The 18412-nt window shown below is 38.3% G+C and overlaps 1 protein-coding gene across 3 annotated transcripts in view; it reads left to right on the top strand.

Annotated features, from left to right (window-relative positions):
- Window positions 1–13415, top strand: part of PI4K2B (phosphatidylinositol 4-kinase type 2 beta) — a 37592-nt gene extending 24177 nt beyond the window's left edge. For all 3 annotated transcript variants that reach the window (XM_035293943.3, XM_002745938.6, XM_008993520.6), the window contains exons 8-10: window positions 2460–2593; window positions 3175–3234; window positions 11048–13415. In XM_035293943.3, coding sequence (XP_035149834.3) covers window positions 2460–2593; window positions 3175–3234; window positions 11048–11221 — 368 coding nt within the window. In that variant the 3' untranslated portion in view covers window positions 11222–13415. The remainder of the gene's footprint in view (window positions 1–2459; window positions 2594–3174; window positions 3235–11047) is intronic.
- Window positions 13416–18412: the final 4997 nt, after the last annotated feature.

Below are 18412 nucleotides of genomic sequence, written 5' to 3'. Positions count from 1 at the left end.
AGCCTCAAACTCCTAGGCTCAAGCAGTCTTCCTGCCTCAGCCTCTCGAGTAGCGGAGACTACAGGCACACACCATCACACTTAGCTAATCTTTTATTTTTAACTTTTATCATTTTGTTTTAGATATGTGACTTATGAAGAATACTTCACTGTTTTTTTAACCCAGTCTGAGTGTTTTAATAGGTGTACTTTGTAGTTTAAGTCTCATCAAACTACTGATATGCTTAAGCTTTTCCTGCCGTCTTATTTTTTTTCCTATTAAGCATGAATTCCTATCTTTTGTTGAACTGATCTGAAATGTCTTTGTTCCATTTTATTATTTCCTCCTAATGGTTTGGAACCTTTATGCAAACTGCATTTTTAAAGGGTACATCTAGGAAATTTTATCAAACATGCAGTTGGGGATTAAAGGAAAGTTGGGGCTTGAAAAGGAATTGGTAGTGGGCATATAGTTTTTATTTCTTTTCTTTTTCTTTTCTTTTTTTGGATTCCTGGGATATGAGAGAGGGAAAATAGCTTTTAAACTGTCATCTTGTTGGTGGAAGCCAAGGTAGTGTTTGCTATCACCCAGGAAAATCACAGAGAACAAACACTATTGCCCAGTACAATGCCAGGCACATAAGTATTCAATAAATGTTTTATGAATGCTTAAATAAATAGAGAATAGAAAGGACTAAGTATGGAATCAGGGGTAACAACAACATTGAAAGAGGGGAGGGAAAACTAGCAAAAAAGAGAAGGATAGCTTACAAGACAGAAAGTAGACGTAGAGTGGCATCTCCAACGCCACAGAGGAGAGAATTTTGTAAAGGAGATGATAGAAGACAGTGCTACTTGCTACAGAGAGATTAAGTAGCATGACAACTGCAAGGGAGCCTTTGGACAGACCCTTAGGTCTGGTGATTGGGGATCTTAGGAGAGGGAGTTTAGATGGTGGTACTAGAAGTTGAGTGTAGGGATTAAATGTAGAGGCAGGTGAAAAATAAGGGCCTTCTATGAAATTATTCAGGGAAAACTAAAAAGAAAATTGGACATATCTACAAAGAGATGTGAGCTAGGGGAAAGGCTTTCTTTAGAATGAAAAGTGACCCTCCTACTGTGTGCAGTGAGATAGATCAAGCAGTGAGAGCCAGGCGTTGAGGTGCGCTCCTGTAGTCCTAGCTACATGGGAGGCCGAGGCGAGAGAATTGCTTGAGCCCAGGAGATTGAGGTTATAGCGAACTGTGATTGCACCACTGAACCCCAGCCTGGGTGACTGAGGAAGAATGACTCCAAAGGCAGGTTTCTTCTTCAGGGCTTTCAAAGTGGTAGGATCCACCAAAGCTGGGGATTCTCATTGGATATGCTCACAGTAGCTCTGTGGATGATCATAATATCAAAAAACTTCCACTCTTGTAGGAATCTGCATATGCACCCTCTCTAGAAGATTATACCTGTACAAATCTTTCTAGTCCTGGCACAGTGTAAATTTTAATGGTCTTTTTGGGGGACAACTAGAGTTAGCTCAGAGTCATGGAATCCTTTATCTCTTAAAGTGACTCACCTATTTACCTCCTAATGATTTTAAAGTTCAGAACACCTTCTGTATACAAGTAAGTGGTCATTCTAAGTGGTCATTCCTGATGATTTGTAGCTGTGCAGAGCAGGGAGACCTCAGCCATGGTATTCAATCTGTGCCTGAGTGTGGTGATACGCGCCTGTATTTCCAACTACTTCTAAAGCTGATGTGGGAGAATCCCTTGAGCCCAGAAGTTCGAGGCTGCAGTGAGCTATAATCATGCCACTGCACTCTAGCCTGGGTGACACAGCAAGACTCAATCTCTTAAAGAAATATAATAAGGCCAGGCCAGTGGCTCACGCCTATTATCTCAGCCCTTTGAGAGGCTGAGATGGGTAGATCACTTGAGGTCAGGAGTTTGAGACCAGCCTGGCCACCATGGTGAAACCCTATCTCTACTAAAAATACAAAAATTAGCCAGGCATGGTGCCACATGTCTGTAATCCCAGCTACTTGGGAGGCTGAAGCAGGAGAATCGCTTGAATTTGGGAGATGGAGATTTCGATGAACCAAGATCTTACCATTGTACTCCAGCCTGGGTGACAGAGTAATATATATAATAAAAAAAAATACAAGGCTGTGTATGAAGTATAGCTATTCATCAGTTTCTGAACTCAGGAACCAGATAGATTTTTGACATAGAGCTATTTGAAGTAGATTCATTATCCAGACTCTTACTCTTTACTCTCTAAAACTCAGAGACATTACTAGTTTACTATCTGAATTGGCTGTCCAAATCTGAGTAATTTGGATTGCAATGGGTAGTTTTACTCTGATTAAGTTCTTTCTCCTGTCTTTTTTTGTGGGGGAGAACCTAGAAGTTGTAGGAAAGAACCAGGATAAATGTGAGTCTAAATAAACCGTTTCCTCCCACTGATTAGGAGAATGCTTTTCTCTGTTAGATCCATTTCACTGGGCTTGGCTTCCTCAAGCAAAAGTTCCTTTTTCTGAAGAAATAAGAAACTTGATTCTACCATATATTTCCGACATGAACTTTGTGCAAGATTTATGTGAAGATCTCTATGAACTTTTTAAGGTAAGTTAATGCTTAGTTTGATTATTGTAAAAAAAAAAAAAAATGAAACCTTAAAATAGAAGAGACTTTGCTTAATAGATCTAATTTGCAGTTTACTGCTTCTTGTATTGCTGCTTGCCGTAGAACCTGACGTGACAGAGAGGAATTAGCAGTCTTACTTTCCAGGAGCACGAATTCATAAAGTTGTACTTAGTATGAGCATTCTTTGAAGTGAGACTACATTAAAACTTTATTAGCTATTTTATTCAAAAGTTGAATTTTTACAAGAAAACTATAAATTCTAATACATATTTGGTGACTTGCTGTGATTTCGTTCTCTTAAAAAGCCTAAATTCATTGGCTTCAAAGTCATCTTAAATCCTTTCTGGAGCAAGTTGGGGTACAAGTAAATAAGTCTAATTGTGTCATTCTGGGAGTATGCAAAAATACCTCAGGTACAAATACCCTTTTTGTTTTATTCTATCAATTAGGAAAGCTTTTTAATAGCCTTATTTGCTGGGTTGAAGAGTTCATTTGTTTTCAAATATGTATATTGAAGTCTTTATTTTGGCAATTATAATGTTTTTTTCTTGCTGTGATAGACTGACAAAGGATTTGACAAAGCCACTTTTGAAAGTCAGATGTCTGTGATGAGGGGTCAGGTAAGTTACCTTTTTATTTGTTCATAATGAAAAAAATCTCTTTGAAACAGTAGTCAACTGTTTTCACCACTGTGACCTAGAGACAGAATTTTTAATACTACTTCTTAAGCTGCACCAAAATAGCTCAGATGATAAGAAATGAAGTTGATTCAGCCGGGAATGGTGGTTCATGTCTGTAATCCCAGCACTTTGGGAGGCCAAGGCAGGCAGATCATCTGAGGTCGGGAGTTTGAGACCAGCTTGGCCAACATGGTGAAACCCCATCTCTACTAAAACTACAAAAAAAAAAAAATTAGCTGGGCATGGTGGCAGCCACCTATAATCCCAGCTACTTGGGAGGCTGAGGCAGGAGAATCACTTGAGCTCAGAAGGTGGAGGTTGCATTGAGCCGAGATCACACCATTGCACTCCAGCCTGGGTAACAAGAGTGAAACTCCATCTCAAAAAAAAAAAAAAAAGAAGAATCAATGCAACAACAAGAGCTAACGATCCTAACACCCAGATACGAGACTTAGATTCAATGAGACAGAAAATTAATAAGGATATCAAGGACTCGAACTCAGATCCGGAACAAGTAAACTTAATAAATATTCATAGAGCTCTCCACTTCAAATACACAAAATATACATTCTTTTCAATACCACATCACACCTACCCATAAGTTTAAATGAAACATTGATTGGCCATTATTAATACTCAATTTTTTTCAAAATAAAGCAATATTTTCATTTACTCTCCCTCTTTCTCTTCCTCTTTCTTCCTCTCCTTTACTTATTTTTTTTTTTCTTTCCTTCTCTCAAAAAAAAAGAAATCAACTTGTAAACCTCTAGATCCAGGTCGGCAATGTCTCTCTCATTGCTTGATTTCCTTCCTTCCCTTCCCTCCCTCCCTCCCTCCCTCCCTCCCCGCTTTCTCCCTTCCTTCCTTCCTTCCTTCCTTCCTTCCTTCCTTCATCCCTTCCTTCCTCCCTACCGTCCTTCTTCCCTCCCTCCCTGCTTCCTCCCTTCCTTCCTTCATCCCTACCGTCCTTCTTCCCTCCCTTCCTGCCTTCCTCCCCCCCCAAAAAAAAAAAAAAAAAAAAGAAGAAATGAAGTTGATTGAAATAGTTTCTTCCCTCTATTATCTTATAAATTAGGTATTTCTGACCTTGTTCTATACTGTTTATTGAGCCCATTGTTTCCCCTGCTGCGAATTGTTTGTTCCCATTCTGATAGCTATTTTCTTGGGTAACACTACCTATTTCTTCCTCAGATCCACTCACTTAGATATTTCTGTACCACGTTCTGTTGCCAATAGATGATGATGATGATGATTATTATTATTATTTTTGCAGAACCTCTTTGGCCTTTGCTAGAGCAGTCAGTAAATAACCATGTCACCAAGATTGAGTGTCAATTGTGACATGAAAAAACTAATTGTAACTCAATCCTCTCTCTGACCCACCTCCTCCTCACCTTTAGTTAAAGATTAGAAGTGCAAGGCATGAAGTCTGCTGATGTGGGGCTGCAGGCTGGACTCACTCTCAGATAACTTCTGCTTCTTGGACTTTGTGAATAGTATTTGTATTCCAAAACGAAAGCTTGAAACAGAAATAAATTATACTGTAAACATTGTCTGTTAGTGTCCTATAAATTAACATTCTCTTCATAAAATATACATTTAATTTAAGGTAGGTTTGCCACAATATCTGTAGCAAAGAAGATGGATCAAGTTTTTGCACTGATTATTATATTATATAACTTTAACATGTATATATAATTAAGTCAGAGACTCATTCATTCACCAAATATTTATTGAAAGAACTAGTGCTGGAGATAAAGCAGTAAGCAAAACCAAGTTTCTGCTCTCATGGAGTGTTGCTCTGCAGAGGAGGCCAGGGCTCGGTGAAAAGGGACAGGTCGTGATTAACTCGTGCATCTCTCTGCTCCATCACATGTATGCACTGCTTTGCTCAGTCATGCGTTTTAAGTAGTAAGCAAAGCCTGGAGAAATAGGATGGAGCCAGAGTATAGAGGGCCTTAAACACCAGAGCATACATTCCACAAGGAAGGGATTGGAGCAGTTAGAAATTAGGCATCAAAGAAGGGCTGTGATAAGACAGACATTTTTGAAAATGAGATCTTATTCTGGGTTTCTTCTATGAACTCCTTGAAATTATGTGTAAAATTTTGTTAATATGTACCTTCTGAGTGTGGGAGAAGATCGGATTTACATCTCAGCAAAAATATTTATGTCTGCCCAAAAGGTTAAGGACTACTGCAGAGGGCCGGGCTGGACAGTGGGGTGCAGCTTTGCTCAGTAGATGAGGAGATGACAGCCAAGGAGCTTCACTATGAGGCTTTTTCTGGTAATTCAGGCCATAATGAAAGGATTCAGTGATCAGTGATTGTAATTATGTCGCAACGTTTTGCCATCCCAAAACTTATTTGAGCTAAATTTTTAAGCAAAGGTAATTATGCCTTGATTTGACCTTTTTGCCTGAAACAATTTGACTTGACATATCAATATGTTTTATCTTCTCGAACTTTCTTATTCCTAAAGGTTTATTTTTATTTTAGGAATCTGATTTAAAATAAAGAGGTAAATAAAAGCTGTAAATAATTTTGTAAGCTTTAATTGTGTTTTAAAGTTAGCACCTGTGGATTTAAATTTAAATTTTTTTTTAAAGCCCATCTGGGTACAGTGGCTCCTCCCTGTAATTCCAGTGCTTTGAGAGGCAGAGGAGGGCAGACTGCTTGAGCTCAAGAGTTCAAGATCAGCCTGGGCAACATGGTGAAACCCCATCTCTACAAAAAAATACAAAAATTAACTAGGCGTGGTGGCAGGTAGTTCCAGCTGCTGGGAGGCTGAGGCAGGAGGATGATTTGAGCCCAGAAGTGGAGGTTGCAGTGAGCTGAGTTTGCACCACTGCACACCAGCCAGGGCAGCACAGCAAGACCCTGTCTCAAAAAAAAAAAAAAGAAAAAAAAGCTCATCTAAGAAAGTGTGGGAATGTTCCAGTTCTAAGGTCTGTTACAAAGAAGTATCTGTGGTTGTCTTCTGTTTTAGGTTTATTTACTCATATCCTATCTCATGCACAAAAGAATAAGGTATTATAGAAGTGAATGTAATAAAATATTAAGATGACGGGGTCAGGATCTTAGGAGAGAAAGAAATGAAATGATGATACTTTGGTTATTACTTGTTTTCTTTTTTCTTTTTTTTTTTTTTTTTGGTTTTTAATTTTAATTTGATTTTGAACTTTCTGATAGCCAAAAAGATAATATGCCCTGACCATGTACATGATTATGTAGCTCTCTGGTTTTGACTGTTTTTTGCTTTTTTAAAAAAGTTGGTCAAAGGCCACGTGTGGTAGCTCACGGCTGCAGTCCGAGCTGCTTGGGAGGCTGAGGCAGGAGGATTGTTTAAGCTGAAGAGTTAGAGGCTGTAGTACACCGTGATGACACCTGTGTGTAGCCACTACACTGCAGCCTGGGCAACAGATCAAGACCTCATCTCTTAAGAAAAAAAAAAACGAAGTTCTAAATAAATCAGGTATTTGGCCAGGCGTGGTTGCTCATGCCTGTAATCCCACTTTGGGAGGCCAAAGTAGGAGGATGGCTTGAGCCCAGGAGTTCAAGGTTGTAATGAGCTATGATTGCACCATTACACTCCAGCCTGAGCAACGGAGCAAGACCTTGTCTCTAAAAAGAAAAAAAAAAAATTATTCTGTATTCTAAAGTAAATCAGCACTCATGAAATGAGGCTTAACAAACAAATAGCAGTCACCTATATTCAAAAGACAGAATAGTTACTTCAGCAAATTCCTTGAGTCAAAATACTTGTGTTATTTTCGTCATTTATAAATATAATTTAAATCCCTTTCCCTTCCAGTTTTGCTTATTAACTTAATGGATTATGCTTTCTACAACCAAGCCTTTTGCCCTAGTTTGTAGTAAGCCTTTAATTTTACACATGTAATCAATGACATGCTCTCATTCTTCACATAAAGATGTGGACTGAAACAAATATGAAGGGTTTTTTTTAAAAAAAACATCAGAGCTGGTAGTAATGTTTCTGAAAGTTAAAGATAAACCATGTTTTGAATTGTATCTTAAATAGCAATAGGTCATGATCAGGGTAAAATTCATGTTATATTCTAAGTTGAAACACTGAAACTCACAATATATAAGAAATGTGAACTGAAAAAAATGCAGAAATAATAACTAAAACGTTTTCTGAAAATACAGTGAACTTATATGCAGTGATTTATATACCAGAATCTCATTTACAGATTTAATAATACTTGTTAAAGAAAGTGAAACTAACCTTTTAGTGCCTCCTGGTACTTGACTCCTTCCTGGATACTTTGATGATGCTTATTATTGTTTATCCTCACAACACCTCCACAGAGTAGTTTACATTTGAGGTGGAATCAGTTTGGCTCAAAGGTCTTTAGTAACATGTGTCTGTGAAATAAGGGGGACTGCTAGCCTGGCCCACTGGCAACAATTAGGCACTGTTTCTGCCTGGGGCCCTTATCATCTCTTCTCTGGATTTATTGACATTCTAAGTTGACCTCACCTCTTCTCCCATTCCTCTTCCACACTGAAACAAGAACAATCTCTAAAAACAAATCTGAGCATGTCTTCTGTTATTTCAAACTCCTATGATTTGTCCATACATACAGGCTCAAGTCCAGGCTTTCAGCACAGTTGACAACACCCTTCACAGTCGGGCTCCAAACAGTGCCTCTGTCTTTATTTCTTGCCATTGTGCCCCTTCCCCTGGGCATGGCAAATCGGAATTGCCCTTCCTTCCCCTTTCCCAGTGGTGCCCTTTTGCATGCAATTCTCCATCCTCGATGCCTGTCCCTCTTCATCTAGAGAAGTTTTTCTTTCAACCTCCATGTCAGTCTTCCTAAAATCCTCCTGCCAACAGGGAGTTGTTCTGATTTTTGCAGCACTCTCTGGGAATATGCTGGTGTCACATTTTACTCAGAAATTTAGTTTTTAAATCAGCATATGGGGTACCTTGCTATCGAAAGATAGCTTAAAATCTGTAGTAAAGTAGAATATATGTGGTTTGATGTATGTAGTGCAGTAATTCTCAGGCCCACTGGAATTTAAGAACAGCAAACTAATCTAAAGGAAAGCAAAGTCGACATGTAGAAGCCCACAGGTTGATACCATCTGCCTGGACCACAGCCATCACATCCCTATCAAGCTGTCAATATGGTATGGGTGGAAAAATCTAGTGTCTCCCCTGGCCAGCAGAATTTGTTCCATTCTTTTTTTTTAAATAATCCTCTCTGATTTTAAACTTATAGTAATAGATTTGTTATTGTTTGAGAAATGAAAAAATAGGTGGTATGTGAGGGAGGGAATCAGATTTTAAAGTCAGGGCAGAGGTCCTTTGTAGTTAGAGTGTTCATCACACTGTATTGCAATTATTTGTTTATGTGGCTGCTTCTAGAATTTGAGTTCTTTAAGGGACTTACCTGGCTTTTCCCTCGTTTGGTCCCTTCTCCCCAACACAGTGAGTGCTCAGTAAGTGTTTCCTTAGTAAATAAATGCAGGATTATCAAGTGTCTTCTGAATTCCCGGAGAAATATTAACAGGTTAATTTCAGGATTTAATTTTTGCAAATTATGTAACGATTTGAAAATTGATAATTTGTAGAGCTACTTTCGTTTTCCTATACTTTTTTTTTAAGACAGAGTTTTCCTCTGTCACCCAGGCTGGAATGCAGTGGTACAATCTCAGCTCATTGCAACCTCTGCCACCAGGTTCAAGTGATCCTCATGCCTCAGCCTCCCGGAGAGCAGGGAGTACAGGGGTGTGCCACCACACCTGACTGATTTTTATTTTTTGTATATTTTTGTAGAGATGGGGTTTCACCATGTTGGTCAGGCTGGTCTTAAACTGCTGGTCTCCAGTGATTCACCTACCTTGGCCTCCCAAAGTGCTGGGATTATGGGCGTGAATCACCACATGTGGCCAGGGTTTCTGTTTTCCATGTTCTCTGCAAGAGTCACATATTGTTCTTAGAGTCAGGAAAATACTAGATGTTACTTAAATTGATATGTTTAGACTAACATTTTGCAATAGAATTTTTAAAACCCAAGGAAGAAACTAACCAAAACATCTCCTTCCGTAACCGTGCTGGTGCACACTTTTATTTTCATGGTAGGAGCAATGCTTATAATATACTCAATTTTCATAAATTCTTTTTTCCTTGTTATCCAGATATAGCCAATTTAGAAAATTTTAAGGGGAGGCTGAGTGTGATGGCTCATGCCTGTAATCCCAGCACTTTGGGAGGCTGAGGTGGGTGGATCTCTCCGGTCTACAAGTTCAAGACCAGTCTGGGCAACAAGGCGAAACCCTGTCTCTACAAAAAGAACAAAAATTAGCTGAGGTGGCATGTGCCTGTAGTCCCAGCTACTCTGGAGTCTGGGGTGGGAGGATTGCTTGAGTCCACGAGATGGAGGCTGCAGTGAACTGTGGTCACGCATTGCACTCCAGCCTGGCTGACAGAGCAAGACCCTGTCTTAAAAAAAAAAAAAATTTAAAGGAAGAACTTAAAAGTGATCTTAAAACATAAATATAATCTATAACACTGTTACTAGTAAAGATCTGTTTTCCTGATGTGGTAAATACTCCAAATATTCTACAAACTAAAGCCAGCTAGTTTGGCCAGGTGTGGTGGCTCCTGCCTGTAATCCCAGCACTTTAAGAGGCCGAGGTGGGAAGATCGCATGAGCCCAGGATCTCAAGATCAGCCCTGGCAACATAGCAAGACCCTATCTCTACAATAAATAAATAAATCGTGTAGTTTATACTATTTAAAGTATTATGAAGTTTATTTATTAGTATGACTTGATGTTGAAATGTTTATGCTTATCACTATTGACTTGTCTTTACAAGAACCAGTGAAATGCAGAAGATATATATATTAAAATTCCTAAAATATACAATAAAGGAAATCTTCCTAATATACAGGGAGAAAAGAAAATGAATTGCTATAATTTTATTTTACTGGAACAGAGAATGGAATAAGCTCTAATGTATGTATTGCGTTTCACAACCTTATTTGTATGCTCAAGTAGAAATTCTCAGAGCATCTTTGAACATGATATGTAATGTATTTTACTTTCCCTAATTTTATTTTTCCTATTAAGAGTAAACTCTTAAATGCACCTTTATTTGAAAGGCTACTTTCTCAGATTATCTAACCTGTTTACCCTGCTTCATGCTTTCCCATAGCAATTTCACCTTCTAATACATGGTTTAATTTACATATTTATGTTTATTGACTCCTCACCCTGCTAAAGTATAAGCTCTATAAAGGCAGCAATTTTGCTTGTTTTTTTTAACCATTGTACCCCTAGCACTTAGAGCAGAACCTCACACATAGTAGGCATGCAACAAAATTGTCGAATGAATGGATAAGGCAAGTATTTAGAAACCAGACTGTTTAAACCAATATTTATTGAGGTTTAATGTCAAATTGAATATGTATGTGGACCTCTTCACTTATTCTTTGATTCCATTGCTCCTGGACATAGGCACATTCTAGAATATTTTAAACTTAGCTTCTGGCAAAAGTTACTTAATGCTAATTGTGTGTGTGTGTGTGTGTGTGTGTGTGTGTGTGTGTGTGTGTATAAACATACATACAGTCATATATATAGCAAGTACTCATCATCACAGTCTCTGTTGTTCATAAATGGATAAAATAAAAATTATAATGAATAAATGGTTTAAAAAATGTCAGTGAAGTAAAGCTTTTTATCTTTATAAATTGGTGAAAATTTCTCTTCTTCCTACAGATCTTAAATCTTACTCAAGCATTGAGAGACGGGAAAAGTCCTTTCCAGCTAGTACAGATGCCTTGTGTGATTGTGGAACGCAGTCAAGGTGGAAGTCAGGGTCGGATTGTCCACCTGAGCAATTCCTTTACTCAGACTTTCCATTGCAGGAAGCCATTTTTTTCCTCCTGGTAGTAAATGTAAGAGTAAGATAAACAAACTGTTTAGAATTATTGTGTTGTTATTAGGAACTCCAGTTGCTAAAACCTCAAATAATTTAAGTCTTTAAAAGGTTATATTTTAGATGTAACCAAAAGTTTACAGTTTTTTGTCCAAATATTAAATTTCTGTTTCAGGGAAGAAGTGCTGTATCTCCTATATTGCATTTTTGTAGAAAACTTGTATTTTATATTGTTGTTAGTTTAAAAGGTAATTTTACACGTGCTGGAATGACTGTAATTGCTCTAGAATTCCAAGTAGAACACAATAACTTAATATTGAGAAGAATGTTCATGTTAACTCTTCTTACCTTGCAAAGGCCTTTGAGGATGCCCAAGTCTGAAATTGCTCTTATGAACTTTAATAAAATACTTAGCTAATAGAAAAACAGGTAAGAATAAAGCAATGTTGCCTTAATTTTAAAAGCTGCTATTTTAGAATTTGAGTAAGTACTCCTAAAGTGACTGTGATTAGGGACCAGAAAATCCTATGTTGACTAAGTAATAGAGGACCATTCTGGTTTTTGTACTTCAGAGTATCTTTGGTGAATTACTTTGTTGTAGTGAGGAGAAAAATCTAAAAAAAAAAAAAAAAATGGAAACACTCAATTGAGACTTGAGGGGAATAATAGAAAGTTAAGGTAGATCCCCAATATTTTAGAAGCCAAAATTGCCGTAAAAATTCCCTTTTGTTTCTTACATGAGATCAAGTACTTGAGATTAATAGTTCAGAGTACTGGCCTTGTTCAATTTAGTACTTCAGTTAGTATTAAACTTGCTGGAGTAAGCCATACTCCGAACTATATATTGGATTGCATTTTGGGGTCCTAGGTCATAAGTTCTTCAAAATAATAATTATTATTATTGTACTATTGTACTTGAAGTTGCAGATGTTATTATAATTATAGTCCACTGTAGACTGTAGGGTCAAATTAAAGGGGAGCATGGCAGATAATCATAAAGTTATTTATATTTGATTTTGAAATTTATTTTTGTACTTTGTTTTGAATATCATCAGTATGTCTGACATTCTTGAAATTTGTAACATTGTTAATGCAGTAAGTGATTTAAATTGAACTGATGAAGGTGTGATTTTACAGAAGCAGAAGTTTCATTTTCTTGAAGCTTAAAACCAATCTCATCACTCAGGCTTAACCAGGCAATTTGTGGTCTTGGCCTTTTGTTTTCTGAGCTTACTGTCTTGTGTTTGTTTTGGTTTTAATGAAGTATTTTGTGTAGAAGGTATTTCCTGAAGGTTAAATTAGGATGCAAAACAAATCTGCCATTCCCTCTTCCATTACATCTTTCTTTTTTTCTTTTTTTTTTTTTGAGATGGAGTTTTGCTCTTGTTATTCAGGCTGGAGTGCAATGGCGCGATCTCGGCTCACCACAACCTCCGCCTCCTGGGTTCAAGCAATTCTCCTGCCTCAGCCTCCCGAGTAGCTGGGACTACAGGCACGCGCCACCATGCCCAGCTAATTTTTTGTATTTTTAGTAGAGACGGGGTTTCACCTTGTTGACCAGGATGGTCTCGATCTCTTGACCTCATGATCCACCCGCCTCGGCCTCCCAAAGTGCTAGGATTATAGGCGTGAGCCACCGTGCCCAGCCGCTACATCTTTCTTTTGGTCTTCGTGGATGAGATGAATGAGGATTCTGCTGCCTTACCTTGAGGGTGTTCACTGGAAACCTGGGTTCTCTGACCTCTTCCAACCCTCCATTAGCTCGATTTTGAGATAATGGAAAAGTTACTGGAAATTCAAAACTCAGACTACTATCTTTAGATAAACACTAGTAATTAAAATGTGCCTTTTGAAGATGTTTTCTAAGAGAAAGGAAATAAGTTGCAGTCATGTAGGTACTGCTTTCATAAACAGTTTTTTCAGTATTTTGAGAATTGCCATATTAATTTTTATAATGGAAAACTTAATAAATTGTTACTGTTTTATATCATAAAATTAAAATACTCTGGAAATACTCATGAAAAGTCTGACCATACCAGAAAAGTAAAGTTGGGATAGTTAAGATACAATCACAAGTGAGAGTACATTGGTTGTATTTTGTAAACTTTCATGAACTGAATTCTTATTTAAATATTGTGGTTTTTTTCAATAAGTATATTTATAGTGTTAAACATGGTAGACTATAAGTAATAAAAATCATTGTCTTAAGATTATGTTCTTCTGTATGTATTTTGAATATTTAGAATGTTTGTGAACACATTTACTATAAATGATGCCAAACTACCATTTTCTTTATATATTCAGGGTATGGTTTAATTCTTTATAATTCCAAAAGATATTTAACTGAAAACTTTATAATTGGAGACATTTTAATTTTGCTTAATTAAATATGCCACCTTATATCCCCAAATTTATCAGCAATTGAAGACTTTTTGTGGAAATATAGACTTTTCATACTTGAAGAAATTTGACTCACAAAACTTTTCAAAAATTTGAAGTACTTTAGACAGCTGAGTCAGGTGGATCACCTGAGGTCGGGAGTTCGAGATGAGCCTGGCCAACATGGTAAAACCCCATCTCTAATAAAAATACAAAAATTAATCAGGCATGGTGACACACACCTATAATCCCAGCTACTCAGGAGGCTGAGGTATGGAATTGCTTGAACCTGGGAGGGCGGAGGTTGCAGTCAGCTGAAATCCCACCACTGCCTTCCAGCCTGGGTGACAGAGTGAGACTCTGTCTCAAGAAAAAAAAAAAAAAGTTGAAGTACTGTACTATATGGAATTAAAACCTTTTTTAAAAACGATGGTGCCATGTTCTTTGATCAGATTACATCTTAAATCCTTGTACAGCTGTTTGAAGAACAGGCAGCATCCTAGGTGTTATAGTCTACCTTCTTTCACCAACTTGCTTGGGCAACTGTGCAGAGTTGTGGCAGAGATTCTTAGTACTGTGCTGTGTTTCCAGATCTCTCACGCAATTAGTTTGGGGCCTTGTGACTGATATATGCAGCTTCCAGGCCTGGCAGGAAAACTGTCATGATTGACCACTCTCTTATCTTTCCACTTGGCTATGAGCAAAGAATTTGCAAAATGGAAGCAGCCAGGGCACAGGAGGCACTGCTGGGGAAAGCTACCAGGAGAACCTCCTGACTGCACTGGACTGTGACATGGGCAAGAAAGAAGTGCTGTGTTGAGTCACTACACTTTTAATTACTACTATAGCTTAGGCTGTCCTATCCCTGACATTAGGATGTGAATAGAAAAATACCAATCAGTTTTAAATACAAATTCAAAAACCAACCCTGACATTTCTTCACTAAAGCTGGGTGAAAGATTATCTTTTTGAATTCCAGAATATGAATCGTTTGGGTTAAAACCATCAATACTTAGCCAGGCACAGCAGCTCATGCCCGTAATCCCAGCATTTTGGGGGGCCGAAACGGAGGATCCCCTTGAGCTCAGGAGTTTGTGACTAGTCTGAGCAACGTAGTGAGACCTCATCTCTTAAAAATGATAAAATCAATACCAACAAGATTACGTGGTAATAGCAGCTTTAGAGGATCAAGCAGAGAGAAGGGAAGGGGGATTTGTGATGGTCCTAAGAGCCAAAGAACCGAGAATTTGCCACCATGTTCTCAGCCCCCAGAAGAAGAATCCCAATAGCAGTGGGAATTTCAATTGGCAGAACCAAAAACCACAATCAAAATTAGGAGAAGGCTGCCCACCATTCACCTCATAGCTAATGAAAGGGCCTGCAGAAAGGTATGAGGGTGCTAAAGCAATCTAGTCTTCATAGTTCTCAAAAACAGCCAGTGAGTGGGCATGGGGCCATATTGAGAAAAACTACTGGGAATAGAACACACTGACAAGGGAAGGACCCCAGGGGTAAAGGAGAGGGGTTCAGATAATGAGAGAAGAGAGAACCAATTGAGACAGAATTGGTAGCAACACACAAAACTGTCTCCCTAATACTCTGTGGTAACAACAGATAACAAAGCCCTAGGGCCATGAAGCTCAGAAACTGCCCTGTCCCACCCTTACCTCCTACACAGGAATCTTCTAAAAATACAGGAGGAAATATACAGGAAAACCCATCTGATTTAAACATCTTACAAGATGTAAGACCATCTTAAAATATGTCCTAAGAAAAGAAAGAGGTTTACAATCTGCATAACATACCACAGAAAATGAAGATATCCCAGAAACGTATCTCTAAAGCAGAGGAAACAGTAATCTAATGTTTTAAAACATGCTGAAGGAATTTAAGAAGCCATGGAAGCAAAGAAAGAACAACAAATACTGGAAAAACTGATCGGGCATGGTAGTTCATGCCTGTAACTTCAGCACTTCGTGAGGCCAAGGTACAAGGTTCCCTTGAGGTCAGGAGTTGGAGAACAGCCTGGGCAACATGGCAAGCCCCCATCTCTACAAATAAAGTGTAAAAATTACCTAGGAGTGGTTGTGCATGAGCATAGTCCCAGCTACTAAAGAGGCTGAGGCAGGAGGATCACTTGAGCTCGGAAGTTTGAGGCTGCAGTGAGCTGTGATCACACCACTGCACTTCAGCCCAGGCAACAGAGTGAGACTCTGTCTCTAACAATAAGACCAGGTGTGGTGGCTCACACCTGTAATCTCAGCACTTTGGGAAGCCAAGGCAGAAGAATCCCTTGAGCCCAGGAGTTTAAGACCAGCCTGAGCAACATAGGAAGACCCCCATATCTACAAAATAAGTCAACTAGAAGGAACATGAGCAAATAGACGATTCCACAACCACCCAAAAGCCAACATTGTACTTAGTGTTGAAGAATCTGAAGCTTTGGGTGTTCATTCTCTATTGCTGCTTTAATATGTTACAACAAACTTACTGGCTCAAAACAACACAGATGGATTATCTTACAGTCCATAGATAGACGTCTTGATGCAGGTTTCATTGAGCTAAAATTAAGGTGCCAGTAGGACTGCATTCCTTTTTGGAGGCCTTCAGGGAGAATCTGTTTTCTCCCCCTTTCCAGCTTCTTGAGGCCTCTCACCTTCCCTGGCTCTTTCTCCTCCTCCATCTTCCAAGTCAGAGGCAGTGGGTTGAATCCTTATTGCATTGCCCTTAAATGTACTCTTTTGCCTTCCTCTTACACTTTTAAGGGCCTTTATGATTACATTGGGCCCTCACAGATAATCTAGAATATACAACCTTAATTCCAACTGTGACTTTTTGTTTTCCCAGATAGAGACATCTTTGGGAACTATTATTCTGCCTTTACGCTTTCCCCCTGAGATTAGTAATGTGATGAGGACACCTGCTCTTGCTATTTTTACTCAAGTGATACTCGAGAGCCTAACCAGTGCAGGAAGGCAAGAAAGAGAAGTCAGAGGAAGAAATAAAATTGTCATTATTTACAGATGACATAATTATGCATGTAGGAAATTAAAAAATATCTACAGAAACCTATTTGCATTGATAAGTGAATTTTGCAAGGTTTATATATGAGCAAGTTAATCTGAAAATTTTAAAAGGTATCGTTTACAGTAGCATCAAAATACATTAGATTCCTAGAAATAAGCCCCACTGAAGATGTTCAGAATCTCTATACTAAACTATAAGAAAGCATTGGAAGAAAATGAAAGATTCTGATAAGCAAAAGGATATACAATGCTTAGGTATTGATAATATTAAGACATTGAATCTCACCTTTATAGATTCAACTCAAAATCGTATCTCAAAATCGTATTTTTTTGTAAAACTTGACAGGTAATTCTATAATGTATAAGGGAATTTTTTGCCCAAAACAACTGGACAAGAAAAACAAAGTTAAAGGACTTATCCTACCTCATCTCAAAACTCATAAAGCTACAATAATCAGACATTGTGGTCACAGATCAATGAAACAGTATAGAAAATCCAGAAATAAACCCTACACATGTAGTAAACTGATTTTTTTTAAATTGTACTTTAGGTTCTGGGTTAAATGTGCAGATCATGCAGGATTGTTGCATAGGTACACACATGGCAATGTGGTTTGCTGCCACCATCCCCCCGTCACCTACATTTGGCATTTCTCCTGATGTTATCCCTCCCTGACCTCCCCATCCCCCCACTGTTCCTCCCTTGACTCCCCCCAACAGACCCCACTGTGTGATGCTCCTCTTTCTGTGTCCATATGTTCTCATTGTTCAACACCCTCCTAGGAGTGAGAACATGTGGTGTTTGATTTTCTGTTCTTCTGTCAGTTTGCTGAGAATTATGGCTTCCAGATTCATCTATGTCCCTACAAAGGACACAAACTCATCATTTTTTATGGCTGCATAATATTCCATGGTGTATATGTGCCACATTTTCCTTGTCCAGTTTATTGTCAATGGGCATTTGAGTTGGTTCCAGGTCTTTGCTATTGTAAACAGTGCTACTATGAACATATGTGTGCATGTGTTTTTATAATAGAATGATTTATAATCCTTCGGATATATACCCAGTACTGGGATTGCTGGGTCAAATGGAATTTCTATTTCTAGGTCCTTGAGGAAGCACCACACTGTCTTCCACAATGGTTGAACTAGTTTACACTCCCACCAGCAGTGTAAAAGTGTTCCTATTTCTCCACATCCTCTCCAGCATCTGTTAGTCTCCAGACTTTTTAATAATCGCCATTCTAACTGGCATGAGGTGGTATCTCAATGTGGTTTTGATTTGCATTTCTCTAATAATCAGTGATGATGAGCATTTTTTTATATGTTGGCCTCATAAATCTCTTCTTTTGAAAAGTGACTGTTCATATCCTTTGCCCTCTTTTGAATGGGTAAGTTTGTTTTTTTTCTTGTAAATCTGTTTTAGTTCCTTGTAGATTCTGAATATTAGCCCTTTGTCAGATTGGTAGATTGCAAAATTTTTTCCCATTCTGTTGGTTGCCAGTTCACTCTAATGATTGTTTCTTTTGCTGTATAGAAACTCTGGAGTTTAACTAGGTCCCATTTGTCTATTTTGGCTTTTGTTACCACTGCTTTTGGTGTTTTAGTCATGAAGTCCTTGCCTATGCCTATGTCCTGGATGGTTTTTCCTAGGTTTTCTTCTAGGGTTTTTATGGTGTTAGGTCTTATGTTTAAGTATTTAATGTATCTGGAGTTAATTTTAGTGTAAGATGTCAGGAAGGGGTCCAGTTTCTGCTTTCTGCACATGGCTAGCCAGTTTTCCCAATACTGTTTATTAAA

This window comes from Callithrix jacchus, chromosome 3, assembly GCF_049354715.1.
Source record: "Callithrix jacchus isolate 240 chromosome 3, calJac240_pri, whole genome shotgun sequence".
In the NCBI taxonomy this organism is placed as follows: domain Eukaryota; kingdom Metazoa; phylum Chordata; class Mammalia; order Primates; family Cebidae; genus Callithrix; species Callithrix jacchus.
Note: the sequence above shows the minus strand (reverse complement) of the source record. Positions and strands in the feature narration are given on the sequence as shown.